This window comes from Lepidochelys kempii, chromosome 2 (assembly GCF_965140265.1).
Source record: "Lepidochelys kempii isolate rLepKem1 chromosome 2, rLepKem1.hap2, whole genome shotgun sequence".
NCBI lineage: Eukaryota > Metazoa > Chordata > Testudines > Cheloniidae > Lepidochelys > Lepidochelys kempii.
This window is the reverse complement of record NC_133257.1, coordinates 172527626-172554315: the sequence shown is the minus strand read 5'-3', so window position 1 is coordinate 172554315 and position 26690 is coordinate 172527626. Positions and strand designations below refer to the sequence as shown.

At 42.8% G+C, this 26690-nt stretch overlaps 1 protein-coding gene across 1 annotated transcript in view; it reads left to right on the top strand.

The window, feature by feature from the left end:
• Positions 1-26690, top strand: part of CNTNAP2 (contactin associated protein 2) — a 1665145-nt gene that overhangs the window by 1629175 nt on the left and 9280 nt on the right. The window contains exon 22 of the mRNA XM_073332778.1: positions 15911-16141. Coding sequence (XP_073188879.1) covers positions 15911-16141 — 231 coding nt within the window. The remainder of the gene's footprint in view (positions 1-15910; positions 16142-26690) is intronic.

Here is a 26690-nt window from a genome sequence, read left to right as displayed (position 1 = left end):
GTACCTGGGCCTTTTCCTTCAACAGGGAGGATGGATGAGAACACAACTTGCACCTCAAACTCCTTTATCCTTCTTCCCAGAGCCACATAGTCTGCAATGACCTACTCAAGGTCATTCTTGGCAGTATCATTCGTGCCCACATGGAGAAGTAGGAAGGGGCAGCGGTCCAAGGGCTTGATCAGTCTCGGCAGACACACCGTCACACCCTGAATTCTAGCTCCAGGCAAGCCACACACTTGTTGAGTTTCCCGGTCTGGACGGCAGATGGATGACTCTGGCGCCCTTAGGAGGGAGTCCCCGACCACCACCACCCGTCTCCTCCTCTTGGGAGTGGTAGCTGTGGAACCCCCATCCCTAGGGACAATGCATCCCATGCCTTCTGGTCGATGGGGTCTCCTTCTGATCCCTTACCTCAGATGACTCTTCCAAACCATTCTCTGCAACAGTACCTGTGCAGAGAGCCTGAAAACAGTTTCTTACCTCTATCTGTATTGGGGGTACATGGGTTCTCCTCTGGAGGTCACATGCTGCCAATTTTCTTCCCCGTTCTGCACTACCCTCAGATTCTTCAGCATGTTGTGCCTGCGGTACCAAACGCTAACTTCTAGCCAAAAAATCTTCATTTTCTTTGATGCAACGCAGGGTTGATACTTGGATCTCTAGTCCTTTAATCTTCTCTTCCAATATGGAGACCAGCTTGCACTGCAGACTACAGACGAGTCGCTTCTATTCTCTGGGAGAAAGACAAACATGGCACATCCTGTGCAGGTCACAACAGCTGATCGCTCACTATCCATAATTCTTCTTTCTAAGAGCCTCTTCAGGTGTTGTATTTGCCCTACTCCTCTTCCAGGTTGGGGCAGGGGGGCTGAAGAATATGTCAAGGAAGTTCTTCAGTCTGTGTCCATTAGTTATTTCTTGCACATTTTTGCCTGAAAACTACTGAAATTTTGGGTTAAATGACTGTATGTTGTGCATTTTACTTGTCAATCAAAAGATTTCCATTAGTCATAAAGATGTCTTACTGTAGAGAGAGAAGTGATAAGGAGAGTCTAAATGGATGGCATAAGTACAACACTCTGTGCATTCATGCAGGAGACACAAGTTCAGGATAGCACTTGAGTTTAGAAACTTTCTTTTCATCCAGGGCCCAATACATCTGGAGTCCGATAATGTTCATATTTTAATTAATGGTTTTTTTGTCATTGTCTTCAGTGAATTGTGCTTCTAGGGAAAAAGACCAAGATCATTACACAAGTTATAAAAATATTGCAATATTATATATTTATACAGTGCTATAAAGTTGTCTGTAAAGGAGCCATGTGCAAAGAAATATCTCTGCTCCAAAGAAGCAGATCCTCATCTGGTGTAAATTGTCATAGCTCCATTGAACTCAGTGTAAGGATGACAATTTACTTGAGCTGAGGTTCTGCCCCCAGGAAAGCAAATGTTAAGGAATTGACTTCAATCTGGCATTTTGCCAAAATTAAAGGCTTCCACTTCATCCTTCACCATTTATTTTGTACCCAGTAAAGCCTGGGCCTCACATGAATACCATGTATGTTTGTTGTATGGTCCTTTGGTGTTAAAAAGAAATGTGATCTCTGTGAGGGCTTGAGTTGTCTTGCTTTTTCTGGATTTAGGTTGTCTTTGGGGAAGTTTTCTGTTGATTTGATGCATATGGAACACATCCACTGACACAACTACTTTAGACCATTTCCAACATCACAGGAAGTATGTGAGATAAAGACAATTTAAAACCAAGGGAATATGTTCACTTCCTTTTGAAATTAAAACAGAACATTCACACTTGTAAAAGCATTTTTTTCATCTGTAGACTTCAAAGCATTTTGAAAAGAGGAGCAAATGTTGTCATCTCTAAAAAAATTAGGCAGAGATCTGAAGTGACTTGCCCAGGATTACATAGCAAGTTGATAGCAGAGTGGAAAACGAGGCTAGGTCTCCTTCAGTCTCCCAGCTCTGCATCTAATCCACGGGATCACACTACTTCTTCATGCATATGGAACTTCAATTTTTCCTAGGAAGATGGTTTTACTTAATAAATAAACATTTTTTAAAAATGCAACCACCATAAATCTGTTGGAGGGAGATTTGGTTGTTGCTGGTGGAAATCAGAGCATTAAATGGAAAGCCTTGACACACTGTGAACTAAAACATCATTCACAATGCTATATCTCTTACAATAAGGAGAAGTGAAAAGAATGTGTGTTTTGTCATTCTCATGAACTCTTTACTACCAGGAATTTGAAAACAAATTTAGGCCCCAAACTTCTTCATTTTGTCACATTTTTCTTGGTGTCTTTGACTGACTGACAAGAAATAGTTCCACGCTAGTCTTAATTATCTCTGTAATAAGGTTCCATATTATCTGTTGGTACCCATATGTTTCAGATCAATGATTTGCCATCTCAGTTGTGAACTTTAAGCCATTTCTTCCACCAATTGCTCATTCTTCCTTTTGGGATCCCAAAAGTGTTGGACACAGCCTCCAGTGGTGTATGTGATTCTTTAATGTTCTGGATCTTTCCACTGTTCTGTGAGTACCAGTTTGTACTCGATGCAACAGAAGAATTTCATCAGATAATGGTCTTTGAATTGCAGACATTCATACAGCCATTACTACTGCTACTGAGACCTTCGCTTACCTCGCATACATAGTCTTCATCAAGTATCAGGGGGTAGCCGCGTTAGTCCATATCCACAAAAACAACAAGGAGTCCGGTGGCACCTTAAAGACTAACAGCTTTATTTGAGCATAAGCTTTCGTGGGTAAAAACCTCACTTCTTCAGATGCATGGAGTGAAAGTTACAGATGCAGAGATAAATATACTGACACATGAAGATGGACACAAATGGACACAAATCGGACATCAGGAATGGTAACACACAAAAGCCAGTGGGAGAACACTTCAATCTTCCTGGACATTCCATAACAGATTTGAAAATAGCTATACTTGAACAAAAAAAAGTTCAGAAACATACTTCAAAGAGAAACAGCAGAACTAAAATTCATTTGCAAATTTAACAAATTTAGCTCCATCCTCTTTGGAAGCCCCCTTCAGGTAGTTGAAAGCAGCTATCAAATCCTCCCTCATTCTTCTCTTCTGAAGACTAAATAACCCCAGTTCCCTCAGTCTCTCCTCAGAAATCATGTGCCCTATCCCCCTAATAATTTTTGTTGCCCTGTGCTGGACACTCTCCAATTTGTCCACATCCCTTCTGTAGTGGGGGGACCACCATGTAGACGAGCCCTGAATGTACAATTTAGCCAAATGATGGGAGGGTAGTGCAAGGATTTGAAGGGTGCCAACACCAAGTAGAGTACAACAAGGATGGGGGGAAGATCTACATAGACTAACAGGATTAAATTAATCAAGGGAATCTTTAGGCTACATATCAGGGGCCTACACATGATGGGGTGAGATTATCAAAAGAACTTAAGTCACTTAGAAGCACAAGTTCCATTAAGTCAGGTAGGCTCTTGTATCTTCTGAATATTAAAGTAAGCTCCCAAGGAAAGTAGTAGGTGAAATAGCCAGGCTTTTTGTGCTATCCAAGGGCTGCTCTCTGTTGCAAACAAGTGCTGCTGGAAAGAAAATAACAGCTTTTTCTTTCCATTCCCGCCTCTGGCCACCAGAGGTCAGAGCTCAAGCTGCTGCTAAACTGCATCTCTTCTTTTCTTGTGTCCTCTTCCTCCCCCTTGCCAGTTTCCAGAGGCCCTGAGACTGCCACCGGCAGAGTTCAGAGAGGAACACGTGGAAGAAGAGGAAGTGGAGAGCAGGTACTAGGCTAGAAGAGAAAGTAAAGATTTCATGGTTGGGAAGGAGGAAGCACCAGCTGGGAGAAGAGAAAGGGGGCTTCCAGTGAGGGTGGGAGAAGGCACCCGTTGAAGAAAATGAGGAAGGGCGCACACACTCAAGACAGGAGAGTGGAGGGGGCACCATTGGAAGGGTTGGAAGTGTGAAGGGAGGAAAAAGAGAAAGGGTCTATTCTCCATGACTATGCCCGAGGAAAGAGCAGGCCTGCTGGATGCCACCAGTCAGATCAGGTGTTAGTTAGCAAGGTGTCAGCCCTTTCCAATTTTATCCCACCACAAGGACGCCCCAGATGTAGGTAATCGTGCCCTACTGAGGGGAGGCACTGCTGTGAGGGGAAGGGGCTTCCACAGCTTTGGAGACGCTTCCAGATGGTAGGATGCTGCTCCATTGCTGCTTTTATATTAATTGTTTCTGTAATGATGAAGGAGGTGGATGCTGCTAGTTTTCATTCATTCTTGTAACATCTGGCTTTGATGAGCCATCACATATTGACACAGTGCCTCCAATGGGGCACTGCATGTAGAATTTAGTGGATTTTGCTCTGGTAGGAGAGCTGATATGGAAGAACAGCTTGAAAATCATCATTTTTGAGGACCTGATAATTTAGATATTGATATGATTTGTTAAGATCTCAAAGTCACCAGACTGTACATGCAACCCTCTGAATTGCTTGGGACCTATTAAGGGGTCCTAGACTCCTAGGTTATTTAAAAACTTGTTCTTAAATATAAAAAAATGTTCATATACAGGTAACAGAGTGAGGAGAACTAATGAAGAGTGTCCAGCTCTGAGGTCTGTGATTACATAAATTGGAAAGAATCCAGCGGAGGGCAACAAAAATGATTAGGGGGCTGGAGCACATGACTTATGAGGAGAGGCTGAGGGAACTGGGATTATTTACTCTGCAGAAGAGAAGAATGAGGGGGGATTTGATAGCTGCTTTCCACTACCTGAGAGGTGGTTCCAGAGAGGATGGCTCTAGACTGTTCTCAGTGGTAGCAAATGACAAAGGAGTAATGGTCTCAAGTTGCAGTGGGGAAGGTTTAGGTTGGATATTAGGAAAAGCTTTTTCCCTAGGAGGGTGGTGAAGCACTGAAATGTGTTACCTAGGGAGGTGGTGGAATCTCCTTCCTTTGAGGTTTTTAAGGTAAGGCTTGACAAAGCCCTGGCTGGGATGATTTAGTTGGGGATTGGTCCTGCTTTGAACAGGGGGTTGGACTAGCTGACCTCCTAAGGTCCCTTCCAACCCTGATATTCTATGATTCCGTACATGTGAAATATATATATAGGACTGTGATATTTCTATTCATAGCTCATGTTAATAAGATTTACATAGTGTTTTCTTGCTGCACTGTGAGAGTTGCAGTAGCTCTAGTTAGTTCCATGCTGTGCATAATTTGTGAAGATTTAAAAGGCAGCTGCTACTCATCAGCTTTCTCAGCCCACCACATATCTACCAACTTAATGTTGTTAAGAGCTGATGTAAAGAGGAGCCAGAGTAAGCCATTTGCAGTGCACAACATGTTTTATTGGTCCTACAAAACCCGAGAACTATGCTATATATTTGTGAGTGCCATCTACTGGTACTTTATCTATTAACTAAAATATTTGTACAGATATACAGCTGTAGAGCATTCCCACAACAGATATCACTGGCAAAATGGCTCTTTCATTTTTCTAGCTAATGACTTGCAACAAGTCGTTATAATGCAACCTAGCATAAACTTACATACTTTTCTAGTCCCGTCGTGGCACATGGATGACAAAATTGTAAAGAATTTTAATGCAAACAATCTGTGACCCATTCTTCCTGTGTTCTGTGCAGGAATAGAAAGCATCTGGCATAACTGCGCTGGTGAATCAGTCACCTCTAACAGCACTAAGTGCTATGCATTTTACTGAAACCCCATTTTTCTGAAGGTTTATATATCTGTTAGGCATTCTGAAAAATTACGGTTATACTGTACATTTGACGTCCTCAAATTCCACTGAACTTTGCAGCAGTGCCTTAAATTATGTTGACTATGAGCAGTATGCCAGCCTTCAAAGGGTTAATTCCTTCCGTTCAAAGCTACCTTAAATATCAGAGAATCAGTCAGAATTCTTCTTTGCTGGATTAAATTTTCAGGATTCCACAGACCTCTGTATTCCTACAACAAACATAGATTGGCTTGTATTTATAATAATGACAAAAAAGCTTCTCATCATTTCAAGCTAAGTTGGTACTGCTTACTGAATTTTAATTCAGAAACAAAATCATCCACTCTGTGGTAGTGGAATTGTTACTTTCTGAGAGGAGAGGTCTTCCAGACGTACCTGGCCAGAACCTTAACTGCTGTAATTCACTATAGCTCCATTGTCTTACAGAATTTTGCTGATTTAGGTGGTATAAATGGCCACTTTGTAGCCTGGCCTGATGGTGTTCGGGACTCATTGCTTTGTCCCATCTTTAATGATACTTGCTATTTTCAAAAAAAAAACAAAAAAACCTCAGCTCTCATGCTCTAGGTGCTGGTGCCAGGAAGAAAGGTTTTCTTTAATTAGTTAATGCAAGTTAATGCAATTGGCTAGGTGCATTATAAATTGGTAGAATTTGTCTGAAATCAACAAGATGAAATTAAATAAAGACAAGAGCATAGTGCTATACATAGGAAGGAAAAGTCAAATGCACAATTACAAAATGGGGAATAACTAGCTAGGAAGTGGTACTGCTGAAAAAGGATCTGGGGATTACAGTGGAGCATAAATTGAATATGAGCCAACAATGTCATGCAATAGCAAAAAAGGCTAATACTGTATCATTCTGGGGTATGTTAATAGGAGTGTCAAATGTCAGACATGGGAGGTAGTTGTCCCGTTCTGCTCTGTATTGTGAGGCCTGGGGTACTGTATCCAGTTCTGTGTTCCACATTTGAAAAAAGATGTGGACAAACTGGAAAGAGTCCACAGGAGAGCAACAAAAATGAGAAAAGGTTTAGAAAATCTGACCAATGAGGAAAGGTTAAAAAAAATTGGAATGTTTAGTCGTGAAAGACTGAGGGGGGACCTGACAACAGTCTTCAAATATGTTAAGGGATGTTATAAACAGGGCAGTGGTCAGTTGTTCTCCATGTCCACTGAAGGTAAGAATAGAAGTAATCTGCTTAATCTGTAGCAACTGTAAAAACTTTCCAACTCTAAGGATAGTTGAGTACTGGAATGGGGTTACCAAGACATGTTGTAGAATCCCAGTGATTGAAGTTTTTAAGAACTAGTTATGATCTAGATATACTTGGTCCTCTCTCACGCTGGGGGGATGGTCTAAATAGGGTGACCAGACAGCAAATGTGAAAAATCGGGACAGGGGGTGGGGGATAATAGGAGCCTATATAAGAAAAAGACCCAAAAATCAGGACTGTCCCTATAAAATCGGGACATCTGGTCACCCTAGGTCTAAATGACTTCTTGAAGTCCCTTCCTGCCCTACATTTCTATGATTATGGATTCTTGCCTTCCTCCAAAGCATTCGTTTTGGCTGTATGGTACTTGATGCTCCGGTGAAAGGATTTGCCATACTAGGTCAGATCTTCGTCTAACTGTCCACTGTATGTGATCACATCCTACTTGTCTAATCTCTCTATCTTGGTTTTATACCGTACCCATCTTCAGGGTATCTAAGCACCTCAGTGTGGTAGGGGCCTGTACCATTCTGAGCCATTCCATCTAGAGTAGATGTCAAATCCTGGAAACCAGAAAGTGCTCCAACACCCTCAGCAGACTGTGAGTTCTTTAAATCGATAGCTTCCTTTCAATGGAGTTTAAACTGCCTTTTGTTGTTATGTTGTCCATGACACAGTAACATGTACATGGTACAGTAATGCTTACAGAACGCTTACAGGGCTGATCTGTGAGAATTCAGTAACGTAATTGGTTATCTTTCTGAGTTGAAGAGATAAGAGAATGCTTGATACTCTCTTTCATGGAGAAAATTTATTGTTAAGGTTGACCTGAAAGCAATTAAGGGTTCATTTAATTGAATCAGTGAATTCACCTATATAGTCTGTTATAATATTATATAGAGCTAATTTAGGTTCAATTTAATATACCTTTTATCTATCCAATAAGTGGATGGTTAATTTTAAATGAAATAAAATAGTAATCCAGCACTTCAGAGCTGGAAATATCATTCTGTGGCAAACCAAACTTTCCTCGCTATTTGTATGGCTGTCATATTTCCAGAATAACTAAACTACTACTTTTCTACATCCGAGTTTTTGCCTATTTAAATATAAACCATCATGCTCTAATCAAGCAGCTGGATTATTCTTTAGCAGGGTTAAGACAAAGCTTGAATGCCCTCTTGTTTTCTTTTTGTAGGAGATAGCATTTGTGAAGTTAAATGAATACATGTTATAAGACATTTCAGTAAACTTCTGGTCATGCTGCAAGACCTACTTTCCATGAAAAAAATGTTTCCACCATAACCAGAATTATTATTTACAACAATCGCTTCTTCCTCTCCTCTCTAAGGCTTGGTCTACACTGTGGGGGAGATCGATCTAAGTTACACAACTTGAAGTCGACGTACTTAGATCTACTTACTGCGGTAAGTCAACAGCTGACGCTCTCCCGTCGACTCCACCTGCGCCTCTTGCCCTCGTGGAGTTCCGGAGTCGACGCGAGAGCACTCGGCGGTTGATTTATCGCATCTAGACTAGATGCGATAAATCGACCCCCACTGGATCGATTGCTGCCTGTTGATCCAGCGGGTAATGTAGACAAGCCCTTACTCCTAAAAAACTACCCCAAGCAGAGTTTCCTATTCCCAAAGAAAGAAGTACGAAAGACTCCATCAAGTCCACTAAGGATCTTGGTTTGCCAATATATTTGACTTTAGAACTACTCAGATAATATAATATTGGGCACCAATACAAAACCCTAAAATAGGTAAGTGGTATGCATCCTATTGTGCACTCATTTGTTATACATCTCTATGTCCTAGGTACTTCAAGAGTTCTATTGTATTTCATTATTACTGGAACATAATTGGTGGATACCACCCTGACCCTCTTTAGCAGATTGTACTCAGGGGGAATGCATCTTGATTTGCTATGCAGAAAATCAGAGCAGGTATTGCGTTTCATGGTAATATTCCTATGCTTTTTGTGTATAGAAAATAGTCATAGTGGCTAATAAGCCAAAAGGATAGTCTTGTGACTAAGGCACAAGTCTTGGAACTGGGTTCTATTCCTGGCTGCGCTACAGAGCCCTATCTGATGTTGGGCAAGTCAGAAGGAGCCAAACCTTCAAGAGGGACAACAGATTTTGGGTTCCAACTTGAGACACCTTACATCTGATTTTTTTCAAAGGTATTTGAGCACCTGCCATATATTTTTTTCAGTGGGAGCTGTATGATGTTTATAGTGGCTCAGGTTGGGCACTCAAAAACTGAGGCACTCAAATGAGTGGCCATTTATGAAAATGTTAGCCTTAATTTCTGTGCCTCAGTTTCCCCATCTGTAGAATGGGATAAATACATATTGCTCTGTGGCATTGAGGCTTAGTTCATAAATATTTATAAAGTGTTTGAGGATTCTTGAATGGAGAGTTCCATACATGTGGGAAGTATTACTATCAAAAGGATATGACTTAGCCTCACAGAGACCTGTACAAGTCTGCAGAAGCCAAATGTGTGTTGTTTTTCTGTGGTTTCTTCCATTGACATTACAAACACACATGAAGTTTAAATACTGCAAATAAATGTAAAAATTAAGGGAGTTAAAGTGTGGTAAGTTATTTAGTTACTGCAGGCAGGTGACATATACTAATGTCAGTGCATCTGCTTTCACCTGGTATTCTAACAAATGTGCACTGACAGTAACCTGAATCCAACAATTGTTGCTATTATGTCACTTATATTGCTGTAGGTCTAGGAGTCTCAGTCATGGACCAGGATCCCATTGTGTTAGGCACTGTACAAACACAGCACAAAATAAACAGTCCCTGCCCCAGAGAGCTTACCATCTAAATAGCTTGGCTGCAGCCACTGTTTCAGTGGTACTGTCTGTTTGTGCCTTTGTGATCCCCAGACACAATTTCTTTATCCTATACTGTGTGTTGTTCTTAGTCTTATGGTGGACAGTTAGGACAGTGAATTCCAACTCAGGGCTTGTCTATATGGTGCCTGAGTCTGCCCCAGCTGGGTTGTGAATTCTAATGCACATCAGCGTGTGGCACAGTAACTGTTTCCTGTGGACCCTGCTGGCGCGCTTTAAAAATTCCCTAGCGTGCGTCATGTAGTACTGTTTGAAAAGGAGCTACATTAATGCTCACTGGGGGGGGAACTTTTAATGCACTCCAGCAAGGTCCACACAGGCCAGTTGGTGCAGACTAAGGTCTAGACAAGCCTTTGCTCTCACAAGTTAGGGTTGCCAGTGTCCAGTTTTCAATCGAAAAGGGATCCTGGCAGCTCCAGTCAGCACCACTGACCGAGCTGTTAAAAGTCCAGTCGGCAGCACACTGGGGCTAAGGCAGGCTCTCTGTCTGCCCTGGCTCTGCGCTGCTCCCGGAAGCAGCTGGCATATCCAGCCCCTAGGCACAGGGGCGATCAGGGAAGCTCCGCGTGCTGCCCCGGCACCATTGGCCAGGAACCGGGAGCTACGGGGGTGGCATCTGCAGGCGCAGGCAGTGCACACCCCGCAGTGCCACCTAGGCATGCCTCTGCCTGGGAGCCTGCCTTAAAGCCCCACTGTGCTGCTGACCAGGAGCCACCTGAGGTAAGTGCTGCCCAGCCAGAGCCCACACCCTGAACCCCCTGCCCCAGGTTGGAACCCCCTCCCGCACCCAAACTCCCTCCCGTAGCCTGCACACCCACACACACTCCAACCCCCTTCCATGCCCTGAGCCCCTTCCTGCACCCCTGCTGCATCTCAGACCCCTGCCCCAGCCCTGAGCCCACTCCCACACTTCAAACCGCTTGGAAGCCCGGAGCACCCTCCTGCACCCCAAACTGTTCATCCCCAGCCCCATCCCATAGCCCGCACCCCCAGCCAGAGCCTCACCCCCTGCTCCACCCCAACTTCCTGCCTCAGCCCAGACGCCCTCCCACACCCTGAACCCTTCATTTCTGGCCCCACCCCGGAGCCTTCCCCCCGCTCCCCTACCCCAACCCACTTTTCACTGGCAGGGAGTGAATGAGGGTTGGGAAGAGCGATTGACGGAGGGAGGGGGGCTGGAGTGAGTGGGGGGGTGGGGCCTCCTGTCAGGGGGCAGGGCAAGGATGTTCAGTTTTGTGCAATTACAAAGTTGGCTACCCTAAGTTTATGGCCTAATTTCCTTTTAGAAAAGCATGTTCGTTGCTCATTGCAGTGGAATGTATAGAAACAGTTAACCTCACACTGAGAGGGTATATCTTATCATTTTATTTTAATGAGTTGAATCATTCTGAAATCTTTCCAAATGACTGCATTACAGTGGCTTTTCTATCTGAATTGTTAATCCTCCAAAAGGAATTCTGACGTTTGAATTGCAGCAGATGATCTGCTAACATGGCAAAACCAAGATGGACTCAGGGCTTTTTTATTTTTATTTTTTACCCATTCTGGTTGCTTAGAGGCTTCCTCGTCTCTCATTGAAAGGTCTCTATAATAAAGAGTGCAAAACTTATTTCAAAAATATTTGGGCTAAAGGTGTTTTCTCTCATTGTAATGCCCAGACAAATTAAGCACACCCATCCCTCATTCACCTAGATGGGAAGAGCCTCTGAATTTATAGCAGAACCCTAGGTCACTATAGAAACAGTGCCATTTTCACTCTTGTCATGTTTCTATGACAGCTGCACACAAGTATTATTGTAAAAACCAAAGCAATTACTGAGGGTTATTTTGCTGATATTTTTTATTTTTTTAAAAAAACCTCACTAATTTTTGCTCATTTTAATTACAGGAGAGACACTCTATGCAAAAATTACTAAGTGTAATGAAGTCCACAAGGCTCTCCATTTATGGGATTTTAGATTGTTTTTCATTTTGATTCCTTAATCTAGGGAGCTAGCAGTGTAGATTTCTGGTGAATGGGTCAGTGTGATTGGTTTGTGTACTGTAGTGGATTCATGCATTTTGCTACAGTCTGGGCCACCTGCTGTGCAATTGTGGTCTCAATCCCAGATCTGCAGATTTCCAGGTGAAAAAGTTCTTGCTTCAGGGATATGAAGGGAAACATGACAGGAAAATAAATAAATAGCCTTAGCCAGATGAAGCAAAAAATGCCTTTAGGATGTGATTTTTCAGCAGCTCCCTAAGTGACTTAGGCACAAAAGTCCCACTGAATTCCCATGGACTTTTGTACCTAAATCACATAGGGGCTTCTGAAAATTCCACCCTTAATACATAAAATAGGCCCAAACTCCCATTGGTTTCACAGGGTATAGACTGGAGGATCGGGCACACAGGGATATGTAGGTCCTGACTGTCAAACTTAACTCACACTGATTAGTACTTGTACCTCTTTCCATAAGCAGTCCCCTTGAAATAACTGTGATTTCTTGTGTAGTAAGGTGCTTCCCAATGTAAGGGCTGCAGAATCAGGCCCTAAAGTGATAAAATTAGCAACATTAATTGGTATGACTTTGTACTAGTTTAACAGCTGAAGGTTTTTTTTTAAAGGAATACAGTTGCATTGTGCATTTCTTTTCTTTTTTAAAAATAATGCAAATCTCTTTTGTTCTGGGGGAGAAATGGATTTAGTCATGGCAGTGATAACGTAGTTCATTTTATAATGGTTACACTCTTAAAGGAATGTATTTATATAACAGACTCTAATAGAGATGGGAGACAAAGTACAATAGCCTAACATCAGAGAACATCAGGACAGAGAGCCCCATGGGACATGCAAAGGAAAAACTTGTGCATAGTTATAGTACAAAAAGGCTCATTTGATCCCTCTTCTTATAATGTGGATGTGATGTGAGACGATTACAAATTTATGAGATATCTTGCACCATTGTGTTATTTGTGGATTTTTTTTAACAAAAATGCAGGTCTTTGGCAAAGTGTTTTATTATTTTTAAGTGCTCACTGGAGCCAATATCTGTCACTGAGTCTGCTAATGCAGCACAAATGTATTTGCTTCATCATCTTAGTAGCTTTTTATCAGCATCATTTCATTTAAGATTTTAAGTGAGATTATGTTTTTGGTGTTACTGGATTAAGTTCTCCAGGAGCCATATAAATATGAACAGGATGCATTTCTTAAACTGTTCATCACATAATGGTTACAGAATTTAAGTAGAGGAGTGGTTGCAATATAACTTGATTCCTTTTTCTAAAGAAACAAGGACTTCCAGTAATAAATTACATGTATTCTGTAAGCTGTTCTATTTCAAGAAATATTGTATTATAGTGAGGGACACTTTAATATTCAGGGAAGGTATGCATCTTGTTTATTTGAAAGAGTGATAGGGCTTACAGGTAATAAATTTAAATTCACTAACATTGTCTTCAGGATAACTTCAAAGTGCTACATACAAAATACGTATTTTTTATTTAAAACAAAATTACTGGAAAACATAATGCTGGTACTGCAAATGGTTTGTAGGGTCTTGCATTTGCATTTTTCTTATGGGAGGGCTGGCTGGAAGAGCCAGGTCACTAATACAATTGTTGTAATTGGCTCAATCTAGTCCTTAACCTGCTTCTAAGCATATGTCCATTTTGTCACAGATGACAGTAACTGTACAGTGACAGCTCATTAAAAGTAACTGTATTGCCAATAAAAGCTAGATTTGAATTGGCAGAGAAAGAAGGGACCTTTCAGATGGGTTGGAAAAGATAAAATGGGAAGGATAAGGCCAATCAGTTCATGTACCAATGGATATAAGACTCTAATGCGAATGTGCTATCATATCTCTGTGCTCACCCCTCTTGGCTTATAAATTCTTCAGGACAAGTATTCTGTCTGCCTTTGCGTTTGCATCCCAATACTGTTGGGCCTTTAAGGGCTACACCAATATAAATATATAATGCTTGTTGTTGTTATTTATCATTCCAAATCAAAGAGACACAAGTATAAACTGGATCTGTGCAAAATGCAGTTGGTTCACGAGGCTGTTCAGTTTTGATCCATAGTCTCCCTTCAGTCATTCCAACCCCGTTCCATCTGCACTCAGAATCTCAAAGTGAAACTGCCACATTCTCCCTAGGTATAACACTGAAACGAAGAGAAACTGTAAATCACACTCATTTTGATAAAAAGAAAAGGAGGACTAGTGGCACCTTAGAGACTAACCAATTTATTTGAGCATGAGCTTTCGTGAGCTACAGCTCACTTCATCTGATGAAGTGAGCTGTAGCTCACGAAAGCTCATGCTCAAATAAATTGGTTAGTCTCTAAGGTGCCACTAGTCCTCCTTTTCTTTTTGCGAATACAGACTAACACGGCTGTTCCTCTGAAACCACTCATTTTGATGCAACATCATTATGAATATTAGAGGTAGCATTAATATTTATTATTTTTATTACAGTAGCACCTACAGGGTCCAGTCAGGGATCAGAACCTTGTTGTGCTGTTCTAAAATTGAAGTGAGTAGCAAAGCTCAGACCCAGATGTTTCATGTGGTTTGGGTTTTGTTGCAAATGTTTCACACAGCTGGGAGAACTGAATATGAGCCCTATTTGGGGGGTCGGGGGGGGAGTTGTTTTATTTTCTTTTTCTTGCCTGCTTTATATATATACTGTCTTATGCTATCTCTAACTGGCTCCTTTATAGGACATGTTAACACTGTTCTTTAATTGTCTAAAATGGTTGCTGTTGAGCAACCTGAGGTGTTTCCTTTTCTCCATCCCTACAAATAAAATCCTACACCACTGAAGTCAATGAGAGTTTTGCCACTGACCTCACTGAGGCCAGAATTTCAATCCTAGTCACTGGTGACCCAGGCAATGAGACCCCAGAAAAAATAAATTGAATCTGAAAGGCGCATATGACCACTCTCACAATGGCTCCAGATTAAACCATTTTAATGCAGCACAAACATCATTCTGTCATGTTTCATTTTTATTTCTCTGCATGATCAAGAAGAAAATTAAGTTGAATTCTTCCCTGCAATGAAAATGGAGTGTTTGGAGTTGTAGTAATGGCTTATAATGTTAATCTACTCTCCAATGCAAACAACTGATACAGAATACCAATATTGTTACTACAGCCCTTATGTACTGTGAAGAGTCGCTCTTACCTAAAAAGCAGGGGGTCTGGCAGAAATGAAGGGCATGTGCTAAATGTTTTGTAGGTATTGTTTCAGGGTTTTTTACCAAATCTTTTGGAAGTAGGACGGTCAAGAGGACCTAATGGAGTTTTACAGTCTGTGCACAAATTCATCTTAACATCTTGTATATCAATCCACAGCAGCAGGATGTAATATGTCTGACTTCCAAAATGCCTTTAGTGGATGTAAACTCTGGGGCAAGGGTGAGTGTGTGAGAACATATAGCTTTCTTTGAGTCTAAGAATTTGCTGTCTCCTGGCAGATGCATTCATGCAGCTTTTTCAAAATTCCTAATGACAGGGAGGAAGTAGAGAGGATATTTCCCACCTTAGACCAAAGGAGCTCTTGATCTTTCTAAAAAGCAAATGGGGAGAGAAGCACAGAAAGCACTGACAATTAATGGTAAATATAAATGTGTAACAATGCTGTCTGTGGGGGGCTGTCAAAGGAGGAGCTGAAGAGAGACAGGCCAGAATGAATGAAAGGAAACAGTCACAGCAGCAGTTTCACATGAGTGAAAAGAGAAACTGACTGGAAGAGTCCTCAGAGCTACTCCTTTGTTTTCATTTTTTATTTGGAGAAGAGTTTTTTGCACCTTGTGTTGATCCCTCCCACTCGTCTTTCTCATTTCAACGTTAGAGCAGTTGTGTCGCCAAGTGACGTCAAAGCCTGAAGATTCCCACTTTAATCAGTACTGCAGGGTAGAGAAACCTAGCAAGGTCTGAATTGTGGGGGCTTTCCTGAGAATGGGTGTTTAAAACCACACCTGTTGAGCTGCATTGTTTCCAACCTGGTCAGTTGCGTTGACGAGTCTATTCTCTCTCTTTCTTAGAAACTGGGAAGATCGACCAAGATATCTATCAATACAACACACCAGGATTCACTGGCTGCCTGTCTAGAGTGCAGTTCAACCAGATTGCCCCACTCAAGGCAGCCCTGAGACCTACCAACACCTCCTCTCACGTCCACGTTCAAGGGGAGCTAGTGGAATCCAACTGCGGAGCATCTCCACTGACCATCCCACCAATGTCTGCTGCCACTGACCCCTGGCATTTAGATTCAGGTAAGGGGTGGACTGACTGCAAGGAAAAGCAGTTGAGCATTTAAAACTAAATGGAAAAATCTATACTGGATGAATTTTACAAAGGTAGAACAATGACTATAATGAGGGGTGCAAAATCAGAACAGAAAAGGAAGGGATTTATCATTGGCTTTAAATTCATGAGTAAGGTGTGGAGAAATATTAATGGATGTGCCCTGTGGTAGGCAGGAGTACATATTTGCATGTCTGTCTTTCTCTCTAGCATCCTTACATTATCAGTTCAGGTGAGAAAGAACGCATCCTTCATTGCATCCAGCATATACATTCTCTACAATACACATTTCATATGTATATTTGTGCTGTTTGTTTGGTTTTTCGCATTTTAATCATGTTAGACAATGAAGCTTCACTGGTCTGTTTCATGCTCGTTTTGCTTTCTGATTCTTATATACCAGCAAAGTGAGCCTTTAGCCTCATAACACTGCAGATGGATGTTAAATTTGAATGGCATTATATCAGTCCTTAAAACATTTCTATTCATGTTCTGTTCTGCATAAATCTTGTAGTGTTTAAATCATGAGCCTAAAACTAGCTGTTGTGGTCCCACTTTCCATGGAGTACTGGTTATATTACGTGCAAGTATTGACAAATATGTTGTTCACAGCACTGGTTTTGTGCTGATAAATGAATACATTCTATTGTGCAGCCCCATCCAAAAAGTATCTAATTTTAAGAGCAAATATGTTTCTAAACTGCAAATTTGTTTTCTACCCTTGCAGTGTCTGCTTTCCCTAGGCCATTTTTAATGAGAAACCCCATTAGCCAGCACCACATTCATCTCAGACTGAAAATGCTGGGAAACCAAAACAATTTGCTGATCCTAGCAGGTCCATCCTGCTCTCTGACTGGCTGTTACCAGCAGCCTTGGAAAGTACACAGTGTGCCTGATTTTAGAATAAGTGGTTTATCTTTCAGCTTCCCAGGCTTCAGATAAAATATTAAACAAATTTGTTTATTCCATTCCCTTCAGAGTTATGCAAACCAAACCTATATTGACGTCTGCCCAGTGCTGCAAACTTAATTCTGATTTCACTTACACCAGTGTAAATCACGAGTTATGCTGTTCAAGTTATTGGAGTTACATTGAGGTCAAGCCAGTGTAGGTGAGATCAGAATCAGGTCCCGAGTGTTTTTATACCTAATTATCTCTCTTGATCGATTGGTTTGTGGCTTTATCCATCTGTTAGTCTGAGTGTCAGGCCATGGTAAGTATACCAACTTCAAAGAACCATAGGCTCACATCATGGCTCCTTGCAGGAAAAGTCTGTGGGGACTGGGAAATTCTATGGATCTCTTTGCTGAGTTTACTTTGAATTTTTCTTCTGTCAAGGAAGGGGGGTTGTATGAGGCTATATTAACTTCTGAACAGATTTCCCCAGGGATGAGAAAGGAGGGAGGATGTCCCACCCTTCACCCTCTGTGACCGGGGTCCCAATGGGGGCCAGCTGAGGTTATCCAGTTAGGGTGAACTGCAAAGAATGGGGCAGACACTCCCCAAAGCTGGTGGATAATTCAATATTTAGATTTACCAAGCTAGTAATAAACAGCTTCTCTATTATACCTTACTGGTTATTCAGAAGGCCAAACAACACTGGAGCGGGGTGGACACCCGCTTGGACCCAGAGGGGTTTAAGATAGCCCTGGGAGAGGGCTGGTGCAGGGGAAGAGCTGGGCTGATTGGCAGAGCAGCCGCAGCTGGGGGCCATGCCCCAAACAGACCCAGCGGGCCTTATAAAAGCCAGGGAAGCCAGGAGCAGAAGAACACTCTCTCTCTAGCTCTGAGAGGGAGGAACCTGGCTGTAGAGACCAGAATGGAGGACCTAGTTTGGAGCAGGGCTAGGGAAAGGCCAAGGGCGCTAGGGAGCTCTGGCCTAGGAAAGCCCCAGCCTGCAGGCCTGGGAAGGCCTATTAGGAATGGGGGTTGCAGGAGCAGCCATGGGTAGGCAGAGGCAGCAGGTCCAAACCCAACCTTGCCTGTGATGAATGGCTCATACTGCAGTCTGCCCCAGGGCACAGGGGCTAGCTGGTGACTGGTAGGAGCCTACCACTGAGGCAAGGTAGGAATAGTGGGTGGGGGGTTCCCCTGGGAGGGGGAGACCCAGAACTGTGGGGTACCGCCAGGGGCAGCACCCAGTGAAAGGGGCACTGCGGTTCTGGGAGGGACACAGGAGCCAGCAGCAAGGCAAGATACTGGCCTGAAGAGGGCGTTCCAGAGGCTGGAACGCTAATTCCCTGACACGACCAGCAGGAGGCGCCGCCAGTGAGTCATTGCCCGGTTACAAACACCATTCCCTTGAAGTAACCCAGCCTCAGACCTCCATCCAGGTATCCAAGTCAAATATGATGAAGATTTCTGAGAATCTTATTTCATCATATAAAAGAAAAGGTTCTACCAATCCCAAAGGATCAGACACATTACCCCCCAAGTTATTGAATATTCCAGATCTTACCCAAATGCACGCATACAGCCAATTCTTATTAACTAAACTGAACTTTTTTAAAAAAGAAAAGGGAGAGAGTATGGTTAAAAGTTCAATATACATACAGACATGAGATCAATTCTTGAGGTTCAGATTCATAGCAGAGATGATGAGTTTTGTAGTTGCAAAGAGTTCTTTTAGAATTTAGTTCATAGGTTATAGTCCAATAGCATATCCAGGGTGTAGCAGCTTAATTGGGATCTCATCTTGCGACTGAAACTTCCCCTGATGAAGCTTAAGCAGATCTGAGATAAAAAAGGATCAGGTTCCAAGGATCTTTTATACAATTTCAGGTCTCCTTTGACAAGTCTGAGCCCCTGGGGGAATATTAGGGCCTTATTTCCTAAGCATCATTGTTAATTATTCAGACAGATTAACATAAGGCAGTCTATCACCAGTACTTAGCTATACAAATTAACATACGACAATCGCCTGTTCCTCCACCATTCACCAATGATTTGCTATACATTTCTAAGAGAGATAAATACAGAGATATCCCGTGTTCACACTTCATTTAAATGCTAGGATGTTCTTTTGATCTTTGAATTATCAGAATACAGCATGGACAGGGACTGTTGATTACATTGTTGACTACTACCCATACATATGTAAATACACAAAAACACAAACATTATCTCCCCACCTGTCTTTAAGAGTTGAATTTGAGACACTTATTTTGCAGGGTGTTTTAACCCTTTCTGGCCATGTGTCACACCCTCCAACATTGTGGATCCCCAATCCAGCCAGTGGGGTGTTGGCAGCTTCATGGTACAGATATAACCATATAGAGAGACACTACCATATGGCACATGCCCTCCATACAGCCAACTTTTTGTAACATTTCAGCCCATCTCCTTCCCCTTGTACCATGTAAGAGGGGAGCATAACGCTATTAGTTTTATTAATTGTTCCTCATAAGATCTCTTAGCCTGTTGCTCATCTTCTCTGAAATCATCCAATACATTGGTGCCTGAAGATTATGCCTCATGCCCCCATTTCAGTCTATTGTACTTATAAAATCACCTTCCTATGCTTTTTAAATAAAAGGGCCCTGCCCCACTTTAACTTACTGAAAATAAACTAGTGCAGTTGGACTACTATAACTAAAGGAATTTTTTCCTACAAAGAAGTTCACTACACATGGAGTTTTGTCATAGCTGAAGAAGGACAACCTGGCAAGAGTCCCTCATTGTCCACTCAGAAGTAATGGCAGGGCTTTTCTTAACACATTCAGTTGGAAGCTGGCATGAAAGGGGGCCCAGCCTCATTCTCAGTGGGGAGCAGCAACATCAAGATTGGGAGCCAGGGATTTCTTCTCATTTCTCTTCCACTACTCAGTGAGAGTAGAGGGGGTGGTTAAAATCACTCTACACCTCTCTGGTAAATAACTGCTACATACAAAGGGGAGAAACAAAGTGAAGCCCTAACAATTCCACAGTGAGTAGAATGTAGTGTCACAGTGACAGGAGTGAAAGGTCGTTGAGTGATGCCTGACATATACTTCACTCCACCGTGGTGCAGAACAGGTACCCTCTCTCTTGGATCCCCTTCATACAGGGGAACTAGTGTAGTTTCACTGTCAAAGACATGAAGTGAGGTGAGGGAGGTGAGTGCAGTGATACCCCCATCCCTCCATCAATGTTAATTAAGAACAACTTCGTCCTTGTACAGGATCTCTGCTGGTCTAAAGAAGTTGACTGTTTCACTCCAAGAAAAGATAGTCATAGCGTTTAAGGCCAGAAGGGAACATCAGATCATCTAGTCTGAATTCCTGTATATCACAAGCCACAAACACCACCACCACAAACACCATCCAGCACCCACACACTAAGCTCAGAGGTGGATTAGGGGTTTGTGGGGGCCCTGGGCCAGAGCAAGTGGGGGCCCCTTCCCACCCCTTCCACCTGCAGTCCTCCCTGACCCCCCACCCAGCACTCCTGACTGAGGTGCACCAATGCCCGAGGCTCCAGCAGTAGCATGGAAATGATTAAGTGAGAAATACCCAGATAGTCCTCGTAAGTGACCCGCACCCACAGACTGTAGAGAAAGGTGAAAAACCACCAAGGTCACTGCCAATCTGACCGTATTGTAGACAATATGACTTTGGACTCACACACATGATATTAATGAATGGTAATGAACAACACATTTGTTTCTAATGTCACTTACTTTAGCAAGTTGGTAGTTTGCACACTGGAGATTTTTAGTGTGAGAGAATTCCCAAACCATCCAAAATTTGCATACCAAAAGCTTTTCTAGTGTGAAGTGTGTGGGGAAAGTACATGAAAAATTAGAGGTATGAAATAAGACCACCCTTTGGTTCCAGAACTGGAAGATGTACTTCAATTCTTAGTGTAAATTTCCTTAGGCACTAAATTGGATAGGAGGAGAATGACAATGGTCCTTTGAAAGTCGCAGATTTAACTCCTGCTGTGCTAAAGGGAAAGGCAGCTGGAATATAGTCAGCTCCCACCCTCTCACACTGAAATGGCTGCAAAGAACATGTCTTGTGAAGTAACTGAACAGTAACCGCCTCTGTGGTTGCTAGGTAGCCTTCAGATACATCTATTCAGATGTATTATGATTTCCACCCACACAGTTTAGTTGCACTTTAGATCCAGCAATGTCAAAAGCTTGATGCAGGATGACTGAAGCCAAAACCTTCTAACCTGGGTCCCCAAACTTAGACTCATAAATCCATACATAGGTTCCTAAATCAGTGGCATAAAATTACCTGAGGTGCTGAGCACAGATCCCATTGAAATTAAGCTACTGTACATCTGTATTGTTGCTAGACCTTGGGTAAGGTCTCATGTAAAAGAATAGATCACACTGGTTAGTTAACTGTGCTAAAACAGATGTTGCTCCAAAAATAATTCAAGATGGATGGATATTGCAGGAAGTAGCTCCCTTTCTGACTCTGTGTCCTGCCAGTGCTACATTACCTACCAGCAGAGATCCCCTGGAGGGACAAGAAGAACACTATGATGGGTGCTATCACTGGTGTCATTGCAGGGATATGTGTGTGCATGTTGTATTCCTGGGGGAATTCTTCGCCACTGCATGCACACAGAATTCATGTCCACTGCAGATTTCTTTGCTTCCCTGCAGAAAAATGACTTTGTAACAGGAAAGCAAAGAGAAGCCGCATGAGCGGTCACATGCCCCACCCCAGCAACACAGGCATATCATTTCGGGCACCCAGAGCAGCTGGCGGAGAGTAAATCACTGTGGAGGGACGGGGCTGAGGATACTCCAGAAGGTGCCAGGTCAGACCCATCTCCCATTTGCCCAACCCCTGTGCATCCAGACCCCTCGCCCCATACCCAGATGCCCACCACTAAGCCTCTCCACACTTGGATCCTGCTGGGCTGAGTCTGCCTGTCCACATCTAGTGTGCCTGGCACGGAGGAGCAGAACCCCACGGTGTTTCTGGGACAGGCCCAGCCCTTGTGCTGTGTCAGGGTTGGGTGAAGCCTCACCACCAATGTCCCCAGGGATTGCTGCAGGGTGATCTCCCACCTCCCTGCAGCCAGTGGCCTCTGCTCCCCGCTGCAATACTGGAGCCTCCACGTTTATTTATCGACAAATAAAACTTGCAGAATTTTTAATTGTCTGGCACGGAATTCCCTGAGGAGTAATGTTCAGGAGGGGAGTGAGCAGCAGGGGTTCACCAGTCAAATAACATGAGACCACCTGATAGTGCTAGCAATATAATCCCAGAGCTACCGTGAAAAACAAGCGCTGCTTATTAGCTTAAGACAACATTTCAAACTTGGATGCCCACAGTTAGGTCTCAATCCATTTCTAAGCAGGCAGGTGTCCATACCACAACTATTACTGATTATCTCTCATTTTTGCAGCCATAGTGACAAAACTAGAATGTGCCCTGGAGACTAAATCACCCTCTTGTGCCTAGAAGTGATTCCTGTGAGTCAGGTTTGCAACATATTGGTGGGGAGGCATGCACTGCCATTGCCTGTGCTAAACACAGGACTTCAATCTCTTGCACTTGTACTTGGCACTGAATTCACATACATTTAGAATTAATACAATTTCCATTTCCTTCTGGATTCATTGCCAGAGTTAAAATGCTGCTTCACCCCCCTTTCTGGCACTTTGCTATACTATTGAACAACTTTATCTTAAAGCATTATCTTGTTTAGCTTGCTGAGTATTTTTATAATGCATACTCTTTCACTGTTGCCATGGTGACTCTTTCTGGCGATGGTGTAGTGGTGAAATTCAACAAGTCATTCTCCACTATAGTCTGACTTTTGAGTGCTGACTTATGAATGAATCCTAGAATATCAGGGTTGGAAGGGACCTCAGGAGGTCATCTAGTCCAACCCCCTGCTCAAAGCACGGCCAATCCCCAATTTTTGCCCCAGATCTCTAAATGGCCCCCTCAAGGATCGAACTCACAACCCTGGGTTTAGCAGGCCAATGCTCAAACCACTGAGCTATTACCCACCCCTCTTTAAAACAAAAGATTAAGGAAAGAATAATTAAAGACATAAAGATAAATGGAACATGGGTTTACCAAAGGTAGATCGTGCCAGACTAGCTGATACCTTTCTTTGGTAAGAGAGTTGATTTCTTAGACAAGGGAAATGCAATAGATCTAATCTATGTGGACGTCAGTAAAGCATTTGACACAATACCATGTGGAAAATTACGTGTGGTTTGTGACAGGTTGCCACCACCCCTTTGGGGTGCCACCTGATATACTGGGGTCCCACTGAGCCTGCCCGTTCCACCAGTCTGGGCTCCCTCACCCTGTCCTGCTATGCCAGGCCCTCAAGCCTTCTCCAGCACACACACACAGGTAGGGACACGCCCAGCTGGAAAAAAATACACAGACACTGAGATCAGCTCTGTGTGGGAGGACTCAGCTCGGGGATTGCCCCGCACGCAAATATACACGTCCTTTGGGATGCAATCCCAAAATTATATTGTCTTGCACTGCATAGAGATCTATACAGCGTAAGATCATGAAATCCGCTCCCTCCCTCAATGTGTGGATGTTATACACAGCTCCCCCGCCCCCACCCCCCAGTCCCAGTTATGAATTACACAAACTGGTTTTAGAATAAACAAAAAAACACGTTTCTTAACTACAAAAGGTAGATTTTAAGTGATTATAAGGGATAGCAAAGAGATCAAACCAGATTACTGAGCAACTAAAACAAAATATGCAACCTAAACTTAATACACTAAGTTAACTGGTTAATAGTAGCAAATTCTCACCTTAAATGTTGTTTTATGCAGGTTACAGAGTTTCTTGAAGGTAAACTGCACCACTTGCAGCTTAAATCTCCAGGTATGCCTTTCACAGGCTAGACCTTTCTCACTTAGGCTCAGACCCTCCCCCCCCCCCCAGCTTAGCTCCGTTGTTCCTTCAGGTGTTTTCATCAGTCTTCCTTCTTGGGCAGGGAGGCATTGGAGAAGAATCAAGATTAACTCATTCCCCAGCCTTAAAATGAGATTTGCATATGGCAGGAATCCTTTGTTTTCCAGTTTGACCCCCACCCCATCTTAATGGAAAAACACGAGAAGTCGAAGATGGTGTCCAGTACCAGGTGACATGATCAGCTTATGCTGCAGCAACCCAGCTGTGTCAAAGCAGCATCCCAGGAAACTTCTCAGGAAGGAGGGAGATTAGCATCTTCAAAGGCTTCCCCTAATGGCCCATCCAGGCTGTTTGCATACTGTCTGGTGGGCATTCCCCAGGTGAAAACACAGTTGTAATTGTTACATAGTTAATATACCTAATTTCAGATATAGAAATGATACATGCATACACATTGGATAATCATATTCAGTAAATCATAACCTTTCCATTGATCTCACATGACCCACCCATCTTGCATAAAATACATCTTACTTATGCCATATTCATATCATAAGCATATTTCTATGAAGAATATGGGACTGTAGTGTGCCAGCTGCCCCACTCCTGGAAAACAAGAGTTAAAAGCAGCCCTGGAGAGGGCTTCAGCTGTGAAAGGCTAGGCTGATTGGGGAAGCAGCCACAGTTGTGGCCAGCTCAATCAGTAGCCACTGAGGCAGGGTGGGTTTAAAGGGTTAGGGGTTCCTCTGGGAGGGGAGACCCAGAGTATGGGGGTACTGCTGTGGCAGAACCCTGAGGTAAAGGGGACCGGGGTCCAGGAGGGACACGGGGCCCGAGGCAGACAAAACACTGGCCTGCAGAGGGTGCTCTGGGCTGGAAAGAGTTAATTCCTGAGACGACCAGCAGGAGGTGCCGCTCCAGTGAGTCATCGCTTCACTACAGGGACATAATGTCACATGGTTAACTCATCGTGTTACATTAATCCTTTCACTAGGGATGATGTGACTAATATATCAGCATTGTGGCTGTTTTGAACAAAGACTTCTATCTCCTTCCTGAGCAGCATTAGAGGTTGTCAGTGAGTAAGGCTAATTGGGCTTCTAAGGTTCTTTTCTGTGACCATTAGCCCTTCCACATGTTAGCAGACAGAGCAATTATCTTGTGACAGGAACTCCAGAAATGCTGTTCAAGGATGCACCAGTTCAAAAAGCAGCTGAAGTACTGAATAGCTGCTGCTTTTGGTATATTATATTCTCTTTGTCCCTGTACATTTGGATTATGAAAGCAGAGGACCCCAATCATTATTAGCTGCAAATAGTATTTCTGATTTCAAACTGTCTTGGCCTGTGGGTGCAGTATATGGAGCATCTCCCAATTGCAGCTCTCCTATGATGATGGCATGCATGCTAAAGGCGGCACGCAAGCTGATTTTCAGTGGCACTCACACTGCCCGAGTTCTGGCCACTGGTCCGGGGGGGGCGCTGCATTTTAATTTAATTTTAAATGAAGCTTCTTACACATTTTAAAAACCTTATTTACTTTACATACAACAATAGTTCAGTTATATATTATAGACTTAGAGAAAGAGACCTTCTAAAAACGTTAAAATGTATTACTGGCACATGAAACCTTAAATTAGAGTGAATAAACGAAGACTTAACCCACCACTTCTGAAAGGTTGCCGACCCCTGAGCTAGACTCACCATTGCCCACTCATGCAAAGATTTGAAAAAGCCCCTACATCATGTCCTTAAGGCCAACAGAGTCAGCCTCTGGCAAGTCACTTGAGAAATGAGTTGCAGAGCCAAGGAATCTGAGGAGAATGACCCACCTTCAGCCCCCAGATTTCCATACCAACAGAGTATCTCCAAAAATGTCCAAGCTTGATTTCTGGTGCATTTGCTAACAGGGAAGAGGTGATTTTTCTTGGGTAGCCGGGACACAACAAAGCAAAACTTCATAGCTCAGCAGCTCATCATCAACGCTGCAAATTAATATTAGTAGGTAATAGGTCGTAAGATGTAACAGTTTATATTTTTCTCATCCCTAAGGAGCAGGAAGACAAACGAAGGAAAGTGTCTGTCTGAGATTTGGCAACATCAGTGCTTGCTCCTTAAATGCTTAATTACGGTGTTAGAATTTGCTGTAATCTCTACTGATGGAGAGTTAAATATGGACCCTTCACTCTTGCCTGGTTCTCTTTCACAATTGTGCATGTTTTTCTTCTCCTAAAAGATATACTCACAGTCTGTAGTTTCTGACAGTTCATCAGATGTACCAGCCAGTTGATGTTTAGCTACCATCCAAACCTATACATTGTTTTGGTACTTGCTAAGAGACCCACACGTTTGTAGCTATTTCATACAGCACTGAGTAGAATGTAAATCATACAGTCTAGGAATAAGAAAATTAGTAGATCAGTTTACAAAGAGAGCCACTGTCACCTCTGCTAAGACTGTATTTATTTTACAAGTATATCAATAACTAGGAATCCTGTTAAGGGAAATTATTAAATAGTGGAGAGGGAGGCATTTTGATATCCAAATTCTTGGCTCCACTGCCTTGCTTTTCCTTTGGCTCTCTCTCCAGAGGTTGAAGACAATTTAGTGAACTAGCATAAACACTCTGAAGCTGAAGGCCAAGGTTGGTGCCTTTACAGTTTCAAGTTTAAATTTAT